The sequence below is a fragment of the Diadema antillarum genome, unplaced genomic scaffold, assembly GCF_040938485.1.
Source record: "Diadema antillarum isolate AM-2024a unplaced genomic scaffold, OU_Dant_1.0 scf00000054, whole genome shotgun sequence".
Classification (NCBI taxonomy): Eukaryota; Metazoa; Echinodermata; class Echinoidea; order Diadematoida; family Diadematidae; genus Diadema; species Diadema antillarum.
The window spans coordinates 1,662,514-1,682,539 of NW_027270943.1; the positions used below are offsets into that span (position 1 = coordinate 1,662,514).

The 20,026-nt window shown below is 36.3% G+C and overlaps 1 protein-coding gene across 1 annotated transcript; it reads left to right on the forward strand.

The window, feature by feature from the left end:
• Positions 1-145: 145 nt before the first annotated feature.
• LOC139715732 (probable inactive glycosyltransferase 25 family member 3) lies at positions 146-7,787 on the forward strand. Its single transcript, XM_071627281.1, has 6 exons — positions 146-155; positions 203-392; positions 2,086-2,218; positions 3,031-3,158; positions 3,909-4,112; positions 4,609-7,787. The coding sequence occupies exons 1-6, from the start codon at positions 146-148 to the stop codon at positions 4,967-4,969; spliced, it is 1,026 nt and encodes a 341-aa protein (XP_071483382.1). The 3' UTR covers positions 4,970-7,787.
• The last annotated feature ends 12,239 nt before the right edge of the window (positions 7,788-20,026 follow it).

The following is a 20,026-nucleotide window of genomic DNA, read 5'->3' on the forward strand; positions in this document are numbered from 1 at the left end:
TGTGGGAATATTCGCAGTCATCCACTTTCACCTCTAAATCTGTCTTTGCTCAATGAACAGAAGAATAAAGAGAGTCTTGAATGAATGAAATGCATAGGAAATTACATTGTAGAAGTTCCTTACATTGTAGATGTAAGTGCAACAAATGCGCTCAAGTGAGTAAGAGTTAACCAGTATTCATTTGTTCTTTTTGTCATCGTAGTGGAGGATGATACTCCCATGGCAGTATCCAAGTACATCACCCTTCCAATGGAGAGGGCGCCAGACAGGATGGGATTCGATGAGATCTACATGATAAACCTGGAGCGTCGGACTGAGAGAAGGAAGAGGATGATGGCCTCACTGGCACTGCTCAGGATCGAGGCAAAGATCTGGAAAGCTGTGGATGGCAAGTAAGCTAAAGCTTAGACCATCAAAATAGTACAGCTCTTTCTGGGTTTTGGTGTTGTTTTTGTTTTGTTTTGTTTTGTTTTGTTTTGTTTTGTGTTTGTGTGTCTCCGTGTCTTCAGTCAGTATGTTCTTAGTTTTGTTCATAAGTTTTGGTGACGGATCAAAGCTTGAAAATAGAACTACTTGTCAATGGACCAAATCTTTAAACAAAAGTTGAGTATATGATTCAATTAACTTGGAACAAATACCCAAGCTCTGAAATCGCGACATTCTTATGTTAAGTAGTCCAAGACGGACAAGGCATAATGAAAATAAGATATTATTAAGCAGAGGGGAGAAGATATGAGGTATGAGATTTCTTCAATTGGTCTGCCCTCTGAACAAATAAAATTTTTAAGATTGCAAGGGCTGATCTATATTTTAACAAACATGTCAGAAAAAAAGGAACCAGTGGCAATCAAACCTGTCATCTACTGCTTACTGCTACTGTCGGCAACCAGGGAAAGCCTGGTGGTAGTGTTGGTGCAGTAGAGGACAGTTTCGATTCCCGCTAGTTCCTTTTTTCCGACATGTTTATTAAAGTGTAGATCAGCAGCTGCGATCTTACAAATTTCATTTGCAGGCCTACAGAGGGCAGACAAAGTGAAGAAAACTCATACCTTGTATCTTCACCCCTCTGCTTAATAATCTCTTTGCTTTCATATGTGATTCCTGTTAAACCATCAAGTCCCGAGGAACTGAGCTGCAAATTATCATCTTTTGATTGTTAAATTGACGACCCGGAATTTTGCTGCATGTCTTATGCTGAATTACGATTAGATGAGTGGTGGATTTGGTTGAATTCATCAAACCTGCACAGAATTGAAATAAAAATGTATTAACATTTCTACTTTAAGAAAGAAAGAGCACCTATGTCACAGATGTATAGAAGAGAGATGCATACAGATATATCCACAACTCACCGCTGTTGCACACAAAAATGTCTGTGCACTTATTGAGGGCATGCCACCATTATGATTTTAGAGATATAAAATACCTGGATCACCTATTTGCCTGTGCTGTATTTCATGCATTCAAAAGCTTTACTTCAGTGTTAATTTCTTGTCGCTTTTGAGTGAGCAAGATATACCATCACTTCCATAGTGTGCTGTATAAATTTCTGATTTGGTGAGTATAGAGTTGATAGTGAAGGTCAAAGATAGGGCAGTAATTATTGCTTTGTATACCATGCTTACCGGTATTCTTTGTGTTTCAACTGGCAGATGGCAGACAATAAGAGCATCGAAAGACAAATAGATGGACAGATAGATAGATAGATAGATTTGATAGATAGATAGATAGATAGATAGATAGATAGATAGATAGATAGATAGATAGATTTGATAGATAGACAGTTAGATGGATAGATTGATTGATGAATTCAAATATGATAGAGATACATGCATTTTTTTAACAGATAAGTTCACAGACAAATAAATTAAGGCTGTATTATGACAACAAGAATGAAATCTGCTCTGAAGAATATTGTCTTAGAGTGAAAGGGATGGATCAAATGAGGGAAAATTGATAAAAGAAATAACTTCAAATGAGTTTCCTCATTTTAAGAAACATTTTGTGCTTTGTGTTCTGTAGTGATATGGCTTTTCTTATCTCTGAACTTTTATCAGTTTTTCTATGCGTTGTTGTCTTTTCCAGACAACTTTCACCAGACATGCTGAGGGAGATGGGTATTGACATGTTGCCAGGATACGCTGACCCCTACTGGGGTCGAGTGCTGACCAAAGGGGAGATTGGCTGCTTTCTCAGCCACTACTACATCTGGCAAGATGTGAGTTACAATTACCTTCTGATCTCCTGGCATGTTATTCGTAAAAAGTCACCAAAATGACAATGGCTTGATGACAAAGTGCATTCATCTTGTTTTCATGGTAGATGTGGAGTTTGAATGGAAATTCTGTCATGAGTATGTCATTTTTGTCCTAGTTTCAGGATGGCAATAGCTCCTATCATGGGGATAATGAAAAAAAAAGAACAACTGGTAGCTGACAGTGTTATTTTGTTTGTGAGTGTGGAAGTAGCACATGACTGTTGGATGTTCCATCATATTATGCTGCATTGTACTGAATACTTCAAGGTGTTTGTTTTATTCCCAGACAAGACAGAAGAAATACCCCCAGTGAAGTTCACTTGCACCTAATATGTCTCATGTCTGCAAGAAAACATTGTTAATGTGACTCTGACATGCTTGTAAATATTCCAAGACTGTGCTTCCTTGGTTCATGTGTACTCTGCCATTTGACAGAGCTCTTACAATATCCACACCAAACGAAGACAGCACTATAAGTGAAAGTCATGAAGAATTGCACTTGTGCAATTCACATGTTATATGACTTTAAGATTGAAAATTAATGCCTTCCCCTGTTGAGAAAGTGTTTGTTGAGTGAGTTTTGCTACAGATATTAACTTTTTTTATCGACAAGGCTGCTATCTCATTTGTATCAAGCTACTTGAAGCTGACATTGCTAAAGGCGAAGAATCAAACTTTGGCACAGGTTGTACAATATAAAACTCCAGAATTTTACAAGTTCAAACTATATTTTTTCATTGTATTGATTTGTCTTTGTCATTTTTGGTCCGCAGATGGTGGCCAGGAACTTGTCACGAGTCATCGTGTTTGAGGACGATATCCGCTTTGGAGGGCGTTTCCGACCCCGAATGGCCAGCATCATGGCCGAGGTAGCAGCCCGCAAACTTGAGTGGGATCTCATGTGAGTTTTCTCTCATAATGCTATCTCTGTATGCGATGTCACTCCATTCAATCTCTCTCAATTTACTCTTTCTCTTGATTCATTCTATCTCACTTCAATCTTTCATACGTCATTGTATTGTATAAACATATTGATATATCCCCCTGTTTATATTGTGTATCCCCCTGTTTATATTGTACGTCTGGTAGAACGTAGGGGGTGTGCAGTGACGGGGACCCCATGGCCGTAAGAGTTTCGGTGGGGGGTCACGGGTCGCATGTGGGTATACTCTTGCTGGGGTAGTAGGAGCAAGCAGTGGTGAGCTGACGCTCAACAGAGGTGGACATGTCTGCAGTGTCTCTCCGTGTTTGGTAGCGTATTGTAAAGTCTTGTATACGCTGTATGTATCGGCCGTTCGTGTGGCGAGTACAGTTGTGCATCGTGTCAGGCGACGAGCCCTGACGGTTAGCCAGCTTGGCAAGTACGCTAATAAGTTTTCTCCTTCGCATGCACTACGATTGTCATCTCGGTGAATTAATGATGTTGACTTGATGTGATGATGCGATGTGATGTGATCCTTGTGAGTTTGGGTGAAGTGTCTGCGAACATACCCAAAAAAGATCCCACACCGTAACTGGAGAAATATTGTTGTTTTACAATATGTACTGTGAGTATTATCTTCAGAGAGCATAATCTTTTGAGCATGATGAGGAATGTTTCGTGTTTGTTTTTTCCTTCCTATTCTCTCACTCTTTTTCTCTCTGTCTCTAGATATGTTGGCCGCAAAATCCTTCACATGAAGGAAGAAGAATACCTACCAGGGTCCAGCCAGCTGGTCAAGCCTAGCTACTCCTACTGGACACTGAGCTATATGCTGTCACTCGAGGGCGCCAAAAAGCTCCTTGCTCAGAAGCCGCTTGGCAAGATGGTGCCAGTGGATGAGTACCTGCCCATCATGTTTGACAAGCATCCAGAGTGAGTAGAAACAGACACATTTAAAACTGCCGTTAAAATGAAAATGAGAAGCCAAATTGTAGCTGCCATTTTTCTATCTTTGTCAAATGTGAAGCAGATTATTGTTCAATGCCATATGATTCTAGTGAAGTGATTGCTAATTATTTGTACAGGTCCAGTAATTAGATAAATGTTAACAAAAGTAGTAACATTCTGTGATGACATACTGACCTTTGATCATTATATTAACCATGTCAAAGCTAGTCTGGACTACTGTGATTATAACATGATAGCTGTGTCTCTTCTCACTATTTCCTCAGCTTTTCGAAAAAGAATTGCATTTTCTTTCATATATGGGATGAATTCTCTAGACAAACTACTCAAATGCAGTGCATTCAACCCATTGCAACATATTTTCTGACTTCTTGAAATCTGGATGGAGGACAAGATGTCAGTATTTCTGAATGAAAGTCTCTTCAAGTCTTCTACATTTGTTCAAATCATTGTTATCTTTCAGGGAGGAATGGGCAGTCCAGTTTGAGCCAAGAGATCTGAGGGCTTTCTCTGTGGATCCTCTCTTAGTGGCACCCACCCACTACACCGGGGAGGAGAACTACATCAGTGACACAGAGACCTCCAGTATTTGGGAGGAGCTGGAGAAGGCTAAGAAGGATGCGGGGAAGCCATCGGCACGGCGACAGAACGAGACCAGCTCAGGGGAAGAGACGGGTGAGACCAAGGTGCCTGCTGCCAAGGGGAAGAAGACATCACAGGACCAGAGGAAGGACACACCCTCCACTGTCAACCAGATCAAACAAGAGGGGGAGAGCAGTGTGAGGGAGTCTGGTCAGAAGCATTCCGTCCGGGAAGAATTATGACAGCAGCCGGGGAGCAGCCATCTTGTGTTCACCACCAGCACTGAAGAAAAAACCCACCGTTAAACTTGATTTTGTTGTCCATCAATCTCATCCAGATGAGCAAATTCACTGAAGTATCCTAGCTAAGCTCATCAATGGAAGTAGATCAGCACTATCTTTTGATATGAGATAAAATCCTGCCCACCTTACTCTGGTTGCATCCCAGAATATCAAGCGGAAGGCATGTGTACCGAAAGGAAGACTGCTGTGATTACTTTACTTGTGCTTGGTATCAATTATTGATGTTAGATGTTCATCCTCAATCAACAATTTGGTGGGTTTTTTTTCCCTCTATCTCTGGTTTGATAACATTCAGCCTGGATTTGATATCATGTATTATATTCCACATGCTAAGAATCTTGCTATAGGATTGGTCAAGAGCTGATCATGTGATAAAGCGTAGTTTTGCCCATCACATCACCTGAGAAGAAAAGTTTGTTACACTCTATGATGATAGTCTTTTGTTTCGCTGATCTCTTAGTCCACATAGTCCTAACGAGTGATATAACTTACAATTTTGAGTACACGCGAAATAAAAGTGCGTTGCACTGTGGTCTATCATTTGACCTGGGTCAAGTGAAAGACCACAGTGCAACGCACTTTTATTTCGGTGCCACACGCGCGGGGTACGGAGCAAATTCGTTGTTTCGTCATCTACGCGCATACGTCTAAAAACTACGTAGCCTAAGCCATGAGGATACCTAAAGACAGCTAAAACGGTTTCAGAAGTGGAATAAAATGTGAATATGTAGGACCCTAGATGTGGAATATAAAGCAAATAATCAACTTTTAGTTTTAGGCAATGAGACAAACTATCACTTCCTCGGCGATCTGAACGTGTACGCTATCTTTCCTCAGCTGCGCTTCGAAAAGATAGCTACATCCAGATCGCCTCAGAAGTGATAGTTTGTCCCATCACCTTCACCAACGTTGATTATTTGCTTACTACTGAACATAGAAACTGCCAATTGTGAGGTTTGCCACAAGCAGTAAGTTGTAAAGACGATAAAGCATTGCATATTGCAAGAGCTGTACTTCCTTTTTATTTCAAACTGCCAACTTAAATTCTTTTGTAGAAATCATGAGGGAGAACTTGCATTTGCAGATAGTAGTGATCACAGTTTTTTTCATCCGAGTTAAAGATAATCCTTGTACAGCAGATCTAAACAAATTTCCCCATGTCAGCGAATTATGGTTTGCTTTGCTATGACTCTGGGTAAATGTAGGTGAAAAACACAAATCAAATAAATGTTCGTTCTCACGCGATTTCATTGTGAACCACCTGAAAACATGCTTGGAAGTATATACTTGATAAGTCCTTATACACTGCATTACTCAATACTCAATACTCTGAGAGGGAGGAGTAAAGAATATTCAGTGCTTGCTAGTTTGTAGTATTTTGTTTCCTTACCCGTTATCCCCTTGGTAGTACAATTGTAGTTTTGCATTTTGAGTATTATGTATAATATCATACTTGTGTCAGCATAGTCATAATTTCTTGTCAACTCCTTTGAAAGTATCACATCCCTAGATGCTGTTTACACAGGTTGCATCATTGAATAAATTTATACTGTATTTATTTTTAGATGTAAATATCTGTACGATTTAGATTCTTTGAATTTGTATCACAAATGTAGTGGACTTTGTTGAATGCAGGGTTTTTTTGTTTTCTAAAGCAAACATGTGATAAGGACTAATGTTATGATGGATCTTTTGTATGTTTGATTTATCATAAACCCTGCATCACAAAACCTACAAAATGTCTTACAAATTGATTTCTCAGTATGCCTGAAAAATTAATGCATTTTAGGGCAGTTAGGCTGATTTGGAGTGTGATTTTTTTTTTCTGTCATAGTAAACCTCAATTTGAAATTTTGAACCATGAAGTAAACTGCAAGCAGTCTTCTTATTACAGACCATTCTTTTTTCCCATTTCAGGTTAGATTTCTCTGTTTTTCACCCATGCTGATCCTTACTACTGTGAACATGTTGTCTTTGAAAGCTCACAGAAGCTTTAAAAAGAGTCAGCAGTAGCTTTTACACTCTGACGTAATCATGAATAGAAAGTTGTTCTTATTCATTAAATTCTTCCATCGTGCCCATGGTTTCTTTTGTCATGACTACTAATACGCTGATCAATTCAGTGCTTATTTACATCGATGTAGGGCACTTCGTTAATCAGTTACAACAGAAGGTTGTGTTTACCAAGCTGTGAGATAATTAAACTCCTATCTTTGCTTTATACACAAATAAAGAGTGGCTCTGCTCTAAAAAACAAAAACAAAACAAAACCTAAGCCCCTTTTATCAGAATTAGTCTTTGTACATGCTTAATTTTCACCATTAATTTGAGTTTGATATAGATCATCCCATCTTCATGGGTAAAACATCTTTGAAAAACTCCTCTTTCAGAATTTTACTGTTTAAAAATCATATCCAGCAGCTCTTTGTTGGGTTTGTGATGCAGGGTCATACATATAAGTATGTTTTAATTCCTGGACGTTCGTGTCAGATCTATGCCAGTATTTTATTTCTTGCTCACTTAGTCCTTCTGTACGAAGGGTTCAAGAATCTTTTTTTTTTTTTGCTACTCGTAGATGCATTACATTAAATTTGTATTTACATAATGTAGGATAAAAAAAGAAGAAGATGATGTCACACAAACTTTTGTTCAGTTTACGCAGTATGTCCTGGGATGTCATCACCTTCTACCAAATCTCTGATATACGGTATTCTTGCTGCTGCCAATTTCTATTTGGAATTGAAGAGCAAAATGGCCGAGGGGGAGGGTTGAATCAACCCCCCCCCCCCACCCACCACTAAACATTTTCCACAACCATTCTGCCACACGAAATATTTCGACTGCGCCACTCGCTGACATTTTACTTTCAAGTCTTGCACACTTTACGACACCATTTTTGCGAAAATCAGGCATACCGTTATGACACTGCACAACCTTTTATACATGCTTGTCAGACAGAAAATGGCTCAAAAACATGATTTTGTGTACAAAGTCTATGCAAATGGAGTTTTCTCACCTTATTTAAAAAGATATGATTATTTTCACTTTCATTGGCTGAAATCAATCAAGTTTAGCATAATCATGCTTAGAATATGATCTGTGATAATTTTTGTGGGGAAAAAAAATGATGAAAACAAAAGGTAAAAAGAAAACAAACAAATACATACAAAATTCATAAAACAATAGAATATAGAAGATATTGATTTTGATACCAGATTTTTTTTTTTAAGTACTGTGAAAGTGGATATTTTCCCGCGAGTAATTTTTCGCACTCAGCCGGGTAAGATGGATTTTATGTGTTTTTAATTCCGCGGAATCAGGACTTAAACTACTGGAACATTATGGCATGCAAAACTATTCTCGTGCTTTTTTTTTCGTGCTAGCATCTGGTTGCACGAAATGCACAAAAATTTCCATACCGTGAAAATGTACATTTTTACAGTTATTGTTAGGAATACTACAGAGAATATTATCACCAAACTTATCATTGTAGGAGCTGTATTTTCTGATTGAGAGAAAACTGTTGATTTCATGCATATTTTTAGCATTATTACTTGATGTAGAATAAAATGTAAAAAAGGAAAAATCTTTTCTTTTTTTTTTAGTATGGTACATTACGGCACAGGTAGTGTATGTGCCAATTTTCATGGATCGACGGCCAAGATTTCGGGAGGGGGGGCAGGTTTGATTCAATCCCCCGGCCACAGAACAGCCCAAAAAAGCCTGGCCTGGTTAGGGTTAAGTGCCAAGGGCATGTCAAAAGCCTGACTAAAGATAAGTTCCTTGATCAGCATGTAGCTCCATTTGTTGGGCTCTTCTATTCAGCCAGTGGAGTATCAGGCAGAGATCACTCTTCAAAGGAAAAGAATGAATTTAGAGGCTGATCAAACTAATCAAATTACTGTTATATATGCATAATTTTGTACTTGTCATTGTAAATATATTTCTATGCAGTAGATTTTACGATGTGATGAATGTGCAGCAAGTTGGTAAAGCTGTAATTATTCTTGCCATGCAGTGTGCTTAGTTTGGTAGTATCCAGGCTGTTTTAGAATCTGGCATTGCTGAAGTGACTTACATTCAAAGGGATATTTCTTCTCATCTTTGTCTCCTGGCTGACACTGATATTATTTGGAATAAACTGCACACCTAATATTTGCTCATCTATGACTGGTAATTCCTGCTGTGACAAGACAGCCATAAAATGTGCAGATTGGAGACTTATTTCAGTGTTAGGTGATGGCAATACATGCAGCTTTGAACCATTTGTTAAAGAAGAAATTTCAACTCATAGTCGCTATTACCATCTCTAGAATCCAGCATCATATGTTAGTTTATATGCAGCCTGATTTCTTGCCCTCCAGTTATCCCACCTATTGTGTTCTTGCCTTAAGCAGTTTTCTTGCATTCTGTCTATTTATAAAGTTATCTTCCTTAAAGGACAAGTCCACCTCCATAGACATGTGGATTGAGTGAATGCAGCAGTATATAGTAGAACACATCAGTGAGAGTTTGAGGAAAATTGGACAACCTGTTCAAAAGTTATGAATATTTGAAGTTTCTGCCTAGTCACTGCTGGATGAGAAGATTACTACACCTTGTGATGTCACATGTGTACAATGATATAAAGAAAACATTAAGAAGATTCAACATATTTTCATTTTCTCGCATAGTAAAAGAACAATTGACTTGCCTCTTTTCAGAAGGCAGGGGGGAATAATGTTACCCTTAACATACGTCAGTGGCAAGTCAATGAAATGTATACTTTTTTTTCAAGAAATAAAATTTTGTGAAATTCTCTTTATATCTTCCATATATCTTTGTTCACATGTGACAACATACACTGTAACGTAGTAGTCTTCTCATCCGGCAGTGACTGCGCAGATAGTTTAAAAATTCAAAACTTGTGAACAGATTGTCCCATTATCCCCAAACTTTCACTGATGCGTTCTAATAATATTGCTGCATTTACTCATTCCACATGTATATGAAGGTGAACTTGTTCTTTAAAGTGATCTTTTCATTTCCTTGACTATATCCCTTATTACCTCAATGCATGGAGTCAATATAATGTAAATGATGACTTGTCTTAAGAGGGAGCATACAGAATAATCCATCCCAAGGGTTTGTAGTGATTCTGAATGAGGCATGTTCCGAGATGAAGTTGAGGGACTTTATCCCGCCCCCTCTTCCAGCACATCAAATCTTGAGCATAGAACATTCTGTGTATTCCAGACAACAGAAGAGATCATCTGTTGATACATACATTAACAAATCAAAGTGATCTAAAAGTAATGTATACCTAGAACTTGGATTGTTTATGGAAAACATTTTTTGGGGGTAAAATCACATATACACACAACCTTACACAGCCCCACTATCTTTATATCTTATGCATAAAATGTGTGCCCAAATTTCCTGCCCTTATGTATGTGACTGCTTCTCTTGTTCACAATCAGTTTCATGTTCATCCTAGGGAAAACATTGTAAGGGGTCCATTATCTCATGCTCATATTTCTCCAACTAATGCACGTAGTTGACTATCAAGCCATATGATGGAATTGTTTGATCTGTGTCTAAGTGCTTTTGAACTTGGTGTCACATGGAAATATATCTTCTGCTAGATGATCCAAGGAGATATGCAATTACTGTGCTGAATCATATTCGTCTGTCAAAGAATTCTGAAATAAACATAGAGAATACAGTTGTAGTTACTTTTCCATGAAAAAAAAAAAAAAATATATATATATATACACGCGGGGGCTTTTTCTTGTCTTGTACTCTTGTCCAACTCTTGCTCCCTACCCCGCCCTCGAAATAAAAAGAGAGTATATTAACAGAAAGTATTTTCTTTCACTGACCAAAAAGTTCTTTGTTATCATGTAGGCATCAGGAAGCAACTTAAATACAGTTCGACCTCGATTATCCAGCCTCCTTTTATCTGGAAATCTTTATTATACGGACGCGTTCACGGAGTGAAGGACTCTTTTTTTTTTCATCCAAAACTTGAGAAAAAAAAACAGTGACTTTAAACTTAATTAAAATTTCTACAAAACTCACACGATTTACCTACAATATTCCCGACAGAACCAACATGAATTCACACCACATTATCATCGTAAAAGTAAGCAGTCATGATCTATCGGGACTACAATTTTGTGCAGGCTAGCATAGATTACACCACCGTTGCGGGGTACGCTACCTGCCTAGCTGCCAGTGAACTGGGACGGCAGCTTGGACGGCAGCTATATACATTAACATTGTGTCTCCCATATCCAGCCAATTCGCTTATCCGGATGAGCGCTGGTCCGGACATGGCCGGATAATCGAGGTCGAACTGTATTGCATTTGGGCAAAGAGATACCAAGAGTAAAACATAATACCAAATATGTTACTAGTATATTTATACCCAGCTCAGTTTGTTAGTAAATCCCCTCTAGGACCTACTGATAGCAATAAAGACTTTGAATCTTTTGTTAACAGCAGTTTAATGTAAGTAGTTCCTTTGGTGCTCATGTTTAAATGTTTACTAGTTATAGTGCAGTCATGCTTCCGACCATTTAGCATAAGAAAAGTGTTGTTAATTCACATATGGTGAAGCATTTTTTATCTTTCATTTTTGTTGTTTTGTTTACATTGTGCCATTTTTCTTTGTATCCCTTGTAAGTCACATAATTTCATCTTTGTCAACTGTAGAGTGCCTCAATGGCCCAAATTCACTAAGGTGGTTCAGATTTAGGCCATGGTTTAAATTAAGTCCATGGACTAAAATAAGCGTAAGAAAGGTGTACCTCTGACATGCGCGTATTGCATACGCAATCTGTCACATGTATTTATGCAGAAAAAATTTGTATTAAAAAAAGTCTAAATTAAAACCACCTATGTGAATTCAAGCCAATGTGTCAATGGAACCGCTGCGCCTTGTCTGATTAAAAGTGTGCTACCTGTACAAAGAACATTTGATGTGTGTCTGAATATGTTCTGTCTGTTTAACTTTTAAGTAAAATGAGTTTCACTTACCTTTATTTGAATATTGATACATTCTGTTCTCCAGTTTTAATGCATGTATAAATTACATCTGCAATACGCTCAGGAGCATCATAAATGCATGAAAACCATGTACAGAATGCATGGCACACACATACAATATACATATTCAAGACTGTTGCTTTTAATGGTAAGTTTTGTTCCCATTTTATGTTCGCATTATGTCACATTACTGCTCTGCTATGGAGTTTCTTGTTCATTGTTCTCATGGATAGATTTATGCTGGCTATGTATAGCCATCTTTTGTTTGGTTGATGTAGGGTCAAATCTTGTGGCTGATTACATTAAGCAATGATTCACATAGATTTTTATTTGATTTGAAATGTGGGTTTATATGTTTAGATTTGATATGGTTTATGAATGAATCATTTTATATCTGGTTACAGAGAAGACAGAAGAATCATTCTATGCATTTCTGGTTCTCTTTATTTTATTCCAGTTCATTCTATTTCATTGTGCTAACAGAATTAACTTCAGCCTGTGGCTGTATTTTGCTAGTCTTTTCGGATATAGCTCAGAACATTGAATACATACAGTTATAGTTACTCACTGTCGAGAACATTATACAAAGCAACACCATGGAGAAAGCATAATCATTACAAACGAGAAAAGTTCTACATCAATATAACTAATGAATGAGTACATACATGATACTTTTGTATTCACACCACTTCTATTGATTCAAGTGAGATATGAAAGCAATCAATTACATTTGAAGTTTCATGCCACTCTTTTATGTCAATGTACCATAAGTTCCTTAAAATATGTCATAAATTTGCACAACTCAATATCGTTGACATTCCACAAAATAAAAACTACAAGAACTTGAATGTCATAACAGTTGACAAAGAGCCTGGAGGAAGATTTTTGTGTGCTATCTTTTATGCATTACATGCATCTAATGTCTTTGAATAGCCTTAATGCTGTGTGTAGATATGAAGGGTTTGCTTGCAAAAACCAATAAGTCCATTTTTGAAGATTTTGAAGTACGATCTCTGTCATAAAGTACAAAATAATACCTTTTAAATGATATATTGGTCACTACATATAAAGGTATATTTTTGAAGTTATGGTCAAAAGAAGCAAAAATTTTCGTATTATTCTCTTTATTTTTCTTGACCTTTAATCGCAAATATCTCCATTTAGCAAATATGGACTTATCAGTTTTTGCAAACAAACTCTTCATATATATACCAAAATCTCATAATTATATTGCCAGATAAGTCAGATACTTCGACGTAAGGGTCCATGAGTTAAAGCGAGGCTTTGATATTTGCATGCTCTCAACACGTTTTAATACAAGAACTCCACACTAACACACAAATAGTAATATCTGTTTTACATGTTTCAGTGAAATGGATAAATGTAGTTTTGTTGTGTACTACCTATAGAGTTGTTGCACTCATTAACAGAGTTTATGTAAACTGATTTTCCAGATAATCCAATCTATTCTTATTTCAGTTTAAAGAGTCATCAACTTGCAACATCCAAATAAAAACACTAGTGAAGTTTTACTCTTTGGATGTTTCAGGAAAACAGGCATTCATTTGCTGCAAATGCAGCCAATGGCTCATGGCTTAATGGAGTGTGGTAACGGCTGAACAGCTACATGAATGTGTCCTCAGCATGTAGAGACACGTTGCAGTTGTCAAGGCAGTTAATAAGTAGTTAAATAATCATTTTCTTAATGCAAATCTTAGGGTTCAAAAGACATTTATTTTTCGATAATACATGCAGTAGAATTGCATTCATTATTTCACATGTCATTCTCGATTCAACCATCAGACAGTTAAGATACGGCTAAGTTCAGGTCAGATTTGATCATTGCTTAACCCATTTTCAGTTTTCCTCTACAGTGGTTTAATTTGAGAAATATGTGAGTATCAAAGTCAACTTATATGCACAATGGTCATATTAACAACCTTTCCCACACATTAAATTGATACCTGTAAGTCTGTAATCTGTATATGAGCATACACAAAGAGCATTCATGCATGAAACAGATAAAAAAAAAAGAAGCTAATTTTCTGGAATTACAGTGAAGAAGATACATGCTTCCAAATAAAGACTGCAGTGTTGCTCAAAACCAGAAATATCAAACCTCACACGAGTCGTCCCTAATTCATTGAGAAACGCCTGACAGTCCAGTTTGTCTGTTTGGAGGTATAGCAGAACCTCATAGCGGTGAGGTTTCTCATTCGTAAATCGCCTGGGCACTCCATATGCTAGAATATCACCAGAAAAGAAACATGTGTCTTTATTTGTTTTTATTCATGTCCATATACAATGACATGCAAACCAAGCTCCCAATCTAATCTTTTCAATGTGATCGCTGCAAAGAGTGGTATTATATACAGGACAAAGAGACTCCTATGTCAGTTTCAGTAAGGGTTTTTTGTGATTATAATTTCAGTTTAATTCTTTGCATTTACTTCCAAATGGCAACACAAATTCACCAGAGCAGATTTGTGTTTTCATGTCTATTTTTGTCAAGATGACATATACATTCATTTATAGTGAAGTTATTGTTTGAAGGGTACACCACTGAAGCATTGCAATTCAAAATTAAACATGCAAATTTAAAGTGAAAAATTGATTGAACATTTATTTCAATATCAATTTCAAATTTTCACTAATTTCAATCTAGTGTGGTATTAAGACCGTGTTTAAGCATAATCCAGCCATCAGACTATAACAAACTAGATATCAAACCATTTGAATGTCTTCAAATGTGCATCATCCATCTCAAAACATCATTTAGGCTACCTCACGTCTATAATATTATGTTCTGCAAAGATGATGCCTTATATTTTTATGTATAGGACCAGTCATTAGGCATTTCTTGTTATTTTTGTTTGTCTGTTCATCTTCTGCTCATTGCTGCTGTACCATTTTCAGTTGTTTCACATACTAGTAGTGACCTACATGAGAAAGACATTTCAATTAATGATTGCATAGGCTCTTTCGTACCCACCTTGTATAGTATTAGCCATCAATCTTTCATATTTGCCATCATGCAGGTTTGCTCCCTGGAGTATGACAAAATTAATACATTCATTCCAATTGTCTATATACACTCAGAAGAACATGCATCACAAAACATATTAAAAGCAGATGATGAAATACCAACATAGCAATTACAATTTTAAGAATAATATCATGATACAAGGGATAAGCTAGTGAAAACAGGAAAACAAATCATGACAACCCAGCATGCTTCAAAGTATCTACTTGTAAAAAGAATGAATAGACAGATAACAACAAACAATAGAGCTTAAATCGTGCAACCTGTATTTCTATTCTGTATCAATTAGGAGACGGCTACATCTAACCTGCAATTTGGTAGGCCCTACCCAAGGTACATGAGCAGAATTCTGCAACTCGGCAGATATGATAGACCTTAAGATTTGCAACAACAATAAAAAAAACACACAACATGCTCTACTGTGTAAAGTTTGACATGAATATGAAGTTATTATGATTATAATCATCAAAATCATAATACATATTACAATATATTGGTCATTTATACCATTACTCCACATGCTTATGTCTAAAAGATAGAATAGTTTGAATCATACACCAAGCAAACAGGAACATACTAAGGACTGTCCTGTCTTGGGCAATACTTTTGCTATAAAACAATACATATACTGTGATACTTTACTGCCCTTCCATCTATCCCCCCGAATTGAAAGAATAGTTATAACTATCTTTGTAAGTCATGGAAACTTACCGCGATGTTGACAACAAGCCACATGAGCCATGGAGCTGCACTTGGATTCTCAGTGGAGGGGTAATCAATATCTACCATCACCAGGCTGTAGAATTCACCCTAGAAGACAAAAGGGCAGTGGAAGCACTATTTTTAGCAATTTCCATGGGTACCACTTTGAGACTTCTTAGAAAGATAGTTAAGGTCAAAGAATCACATCACTTAGCTCGAGACTGAGCAATATTTATGTATACATGTACATGTAATAACTTGTTCTAATACCAGTTGCTCTCATTCCCAGATCATCTATACCAATACAGCTAAACTCGTTTGGTCTACATAGGACTGGACCATATGGGATCATGAGACCAAGGACGTACTAGGGGAGCCTATAGTACCTCCTTGGTGGGATCAAACAATGTAAACAAATTGGGATTACGTGCACCAAGTAGCAATTTACCAAAGTTTCTGGACTCATTCTCTAATTCTCACCCTTAGAGCCATTAAATAAGATAAGCCTTCTAAATAGTGAGGATCGATCCCTTTCTTTCTTTTACAAAAATGTATATGAATATATGTATATATATATATACACACACACACTGTACATATATATATATATATATGAATATATATATATAAACACATGTATATATCTACGCACACATACACACACACACACACACACACACACACACACACACACACACACACATATATATATATATACCCATGGTCAGGATACAACATGAGTGGTGGCCTGATAGCTCTAAACACTGATGTCAGGGCAACAAATTTCATAAAAAGTTATCTTTCATTTTGCCCAAATATAGACAACAAATGTTCAACATTTTATATTTCCTTATACATAGGCCACCAAAATTTCACTCTCAAAGATTCTAGTGGTGTGAATGAGCCACCAGAGAATCATGTCAGTGCATGTTAAGCTCTACATATTCATATAAATATATATATATATATATATATATATATATACATATATATACATATATATATATATATATATATACATATACATATATATATATATGTATATATATATATTTATATGTATAGCATAGGTCTTCACCAGGAGCTGTGTGTGTGTTGTTTGTCCATTGGTATCGACGAGGACCATGACTTCTTTTCTTCTCCTCCTCCTTCTTCTTCTTCTTCTTCTTTTTTTTTTTTAAACCAAACAGGGTATTTTTTTTTGTCTTTATAATTCAACGTTCTATATCACATTATACAAAATGTGGAAAAAGAAAATACACTGAGCTTCAAAAGACATTCTTGAGATAAAAAACAAACAAACACACAAACTATTTCCACAATATACTTCATTTGCTTTTGTAAATTATAATGTGTTTTCTTGCTATTCAAATCTTCCTCTATTCTTTTACAAATTTCTCTTTCAAACAAATGTTGTAAAGTATTTTCACGACATTCTTTTCGGGTTTTATTTCTTAACAGTATATATTTGTAAATACACCAAAAGGCAATTGTCAAAAACAAGTCTAATTCAGTCTCCTTATGAGCTTTTAACAGATGCATTCCTGTTATCTCAAAATCAATATTATATATAATTTTGATTATAACTGTTAGATACGAAAAGAAGATCTTTATTCAATTTACACTCAATAAACGCATGTAGATTATCTTCATCTGCACCGCAATGCTCACATTTTCCATCTCTTTTTATATGTCATCTGTACAAATTCTTTTTTACTGGTAGTACTTATACAAAATCTTAAAATCAAATTCTTTCAATTTGTTTTCTTTACAATAACACAAGTTTCTTTTGAATATAATTATTCATCTAGTCAAATGATGAGTCGAATATCTTTTCCCAGTATATACAACATCTGTTACTATCGGGACAATGTGTACACAACAGTTTGTAAAACTATTTGGTTGAAACATCTTGAATACTTCTTTTCTGCTTTCTTTTTCCTATTCTTATTTTAGGAATTTCTAATGACCTATTATGATTGCTTATCCATGCTTTTGGGATGGCCTGGTGTAATAAAATATAATACAAAAATCAATGTTTGCTTACTTTTCTGTCCCTTAAGTTGAGACAGAATTTCTGGAATGGATATGAAATTACCATTCTTGAAAATGTCTTTGAAAAAACAATTCCATTTTGATACCAACCATCATAATATAAAGTATTTTTATGAAAGTTACATTTTTATTATGCCATAAAATTTCAGGGTCATCCCACTAGACCGACACCCACGAGTCATACAACCCACGAGTTCGACAATGAAAACAGGTCCATGAGTCAAACAGCTCACGAGTCCTACAGCCCAAGAGTTCGACACTAGGCAAATAAAGCCCATGAGACCGGCACTAAGTGACAAAAACAGCCCATGAGTTACGACAGATACAACACGGCGTTTAATGTGCGGTCTCGTGGGCCTTGTTAGCTTAGTGTCGAACTTGTATGACTCGTGGGTGTCGGTCTCGTGACGTGCACCCAAAATTTCATATTGTACTCCATGTACCATGGGTCTTTATCATTAACCACTTTTTGAAGCTTCTAATATTTCAATATAAAACAATGGGAGTTAATTGTTACTTATCATTTTCATATTCAAACAATCCAAGTTAGAGTTTAGTAACAATTCTAATCCACCAGAAAAATTATACCAATAAAAACACATTTTACTTCATGTTCCTTCCGATGCGTCCAAGCCATTTCAATCGAAAGCTGAATTTTTGCTTGGAAAGGTCGATGTTTACGCCTCCTTTTTCAAACTCTTTAATCATAATAGTTTGTTTCATTTTTTCAGATTTTGCTTGCCAAATAAAAGTGTATAACAAATTATTCAATCTTTTCAATATTTTCTCAGGAATTGTGTCAACCATAAGTATATGAACTATCTGACTTAAAGCTAAAGTTTTTACAATAATCAATCTACCAAAAAGGGCAAGTTTCTTTTTCTCCAATTATCCAAAAGTCTTTGCAATTTCGTAAGTTTGTTTTCCCAATTCAAAGCACGTGCTTTATCCATATCAGGTGAAACATAAAACCCTACGTACTTTGTGGGTGTGTCTGTTCACACTAAATCAAGATCATCGAGTGACCATTTTGACTTGGTAGCTCCCAGCCACATAACTGATGTTTTGCTCTTATTCAATTTTGGTCCTGCTACATTTTCAAATAATTCCAACTCTTTTCTTACTATTTCTAATGATTGTTTATCTGAAACAAAAATAATGTGTCATCTGTATATTACTGTAATAATTTTACTTCAAAATTTTCCTCCATCTTTAAAACAGAAATACCATTTATACACTTATCATTTCTTATTCGGGTCGACATAAATTCTGCAGCAAGCACAAAAGGTAAAGCTGAAAGTGGACATCCTTGTCTAATGCCTCTTTGTATTAAAAAAGACTCAGACATCCAGCCATTTACTAACACTGAGCTGCGAATATCTGTATACAGTATTTTTATCCATGTCTGAAAGATATTACCAAAATTGAATTTGTTTAAACGCAAAATCAAGATCAATTATAACATCAAAAGCTTTTGAAAAATCTGCCATCATTATTGCACCATCTGTTCCTTTTCTTTTCATGTATTCAATAATATCGATTGTCATTCGTATATTAAAAGCGGATAATCGATTTTTATGCCTCCGCCACGAAGTGGTGCCGGAGGCGTTATGTTTTCGGGTTGTCCGTCCGTCCTTCAGTCCGTCCATAATGAATTTTGTGGACAGGGTAACTATCAAAACCTTTTGGGGTATCCTAATGAAACTTGGCATGTATGTGTATTAGGGGGTGAAGTTGTGCCTATCAACTTTTGGGTGCACATGCTCAAGGTCAAAGGTCAAAAGGTCAAGGTCAAATACATAAAATTTCACTATTTCCATCATATCTATGCAATGCCTCAAGATATTTTCTTGAAACTTAGTGTATACATGTATTACCTGAAGATTCTCGGGTGAAAGTTTGGGTCATGAGGTCAAAGGTCAAAAGGTCAAGTAAAAATATTAAAACTTTACCTTTTTTCTCTGTACCTTGGAAATTGTTCAAATTATCTTCATGGAACATTTTATGTACTGACTGGCAGTTATTATCTAGAGAATTTAGGGTTCATGGGGTCAAAGGTCAGGGGTCGAAGGTCAAGGGCAACACTTCAAAATCTTACTACCTCCCTCATGTTTATGCAATGCAAGCAGGATTATTTTTTTTTTACACTTGGTGTATGCATGTATAAC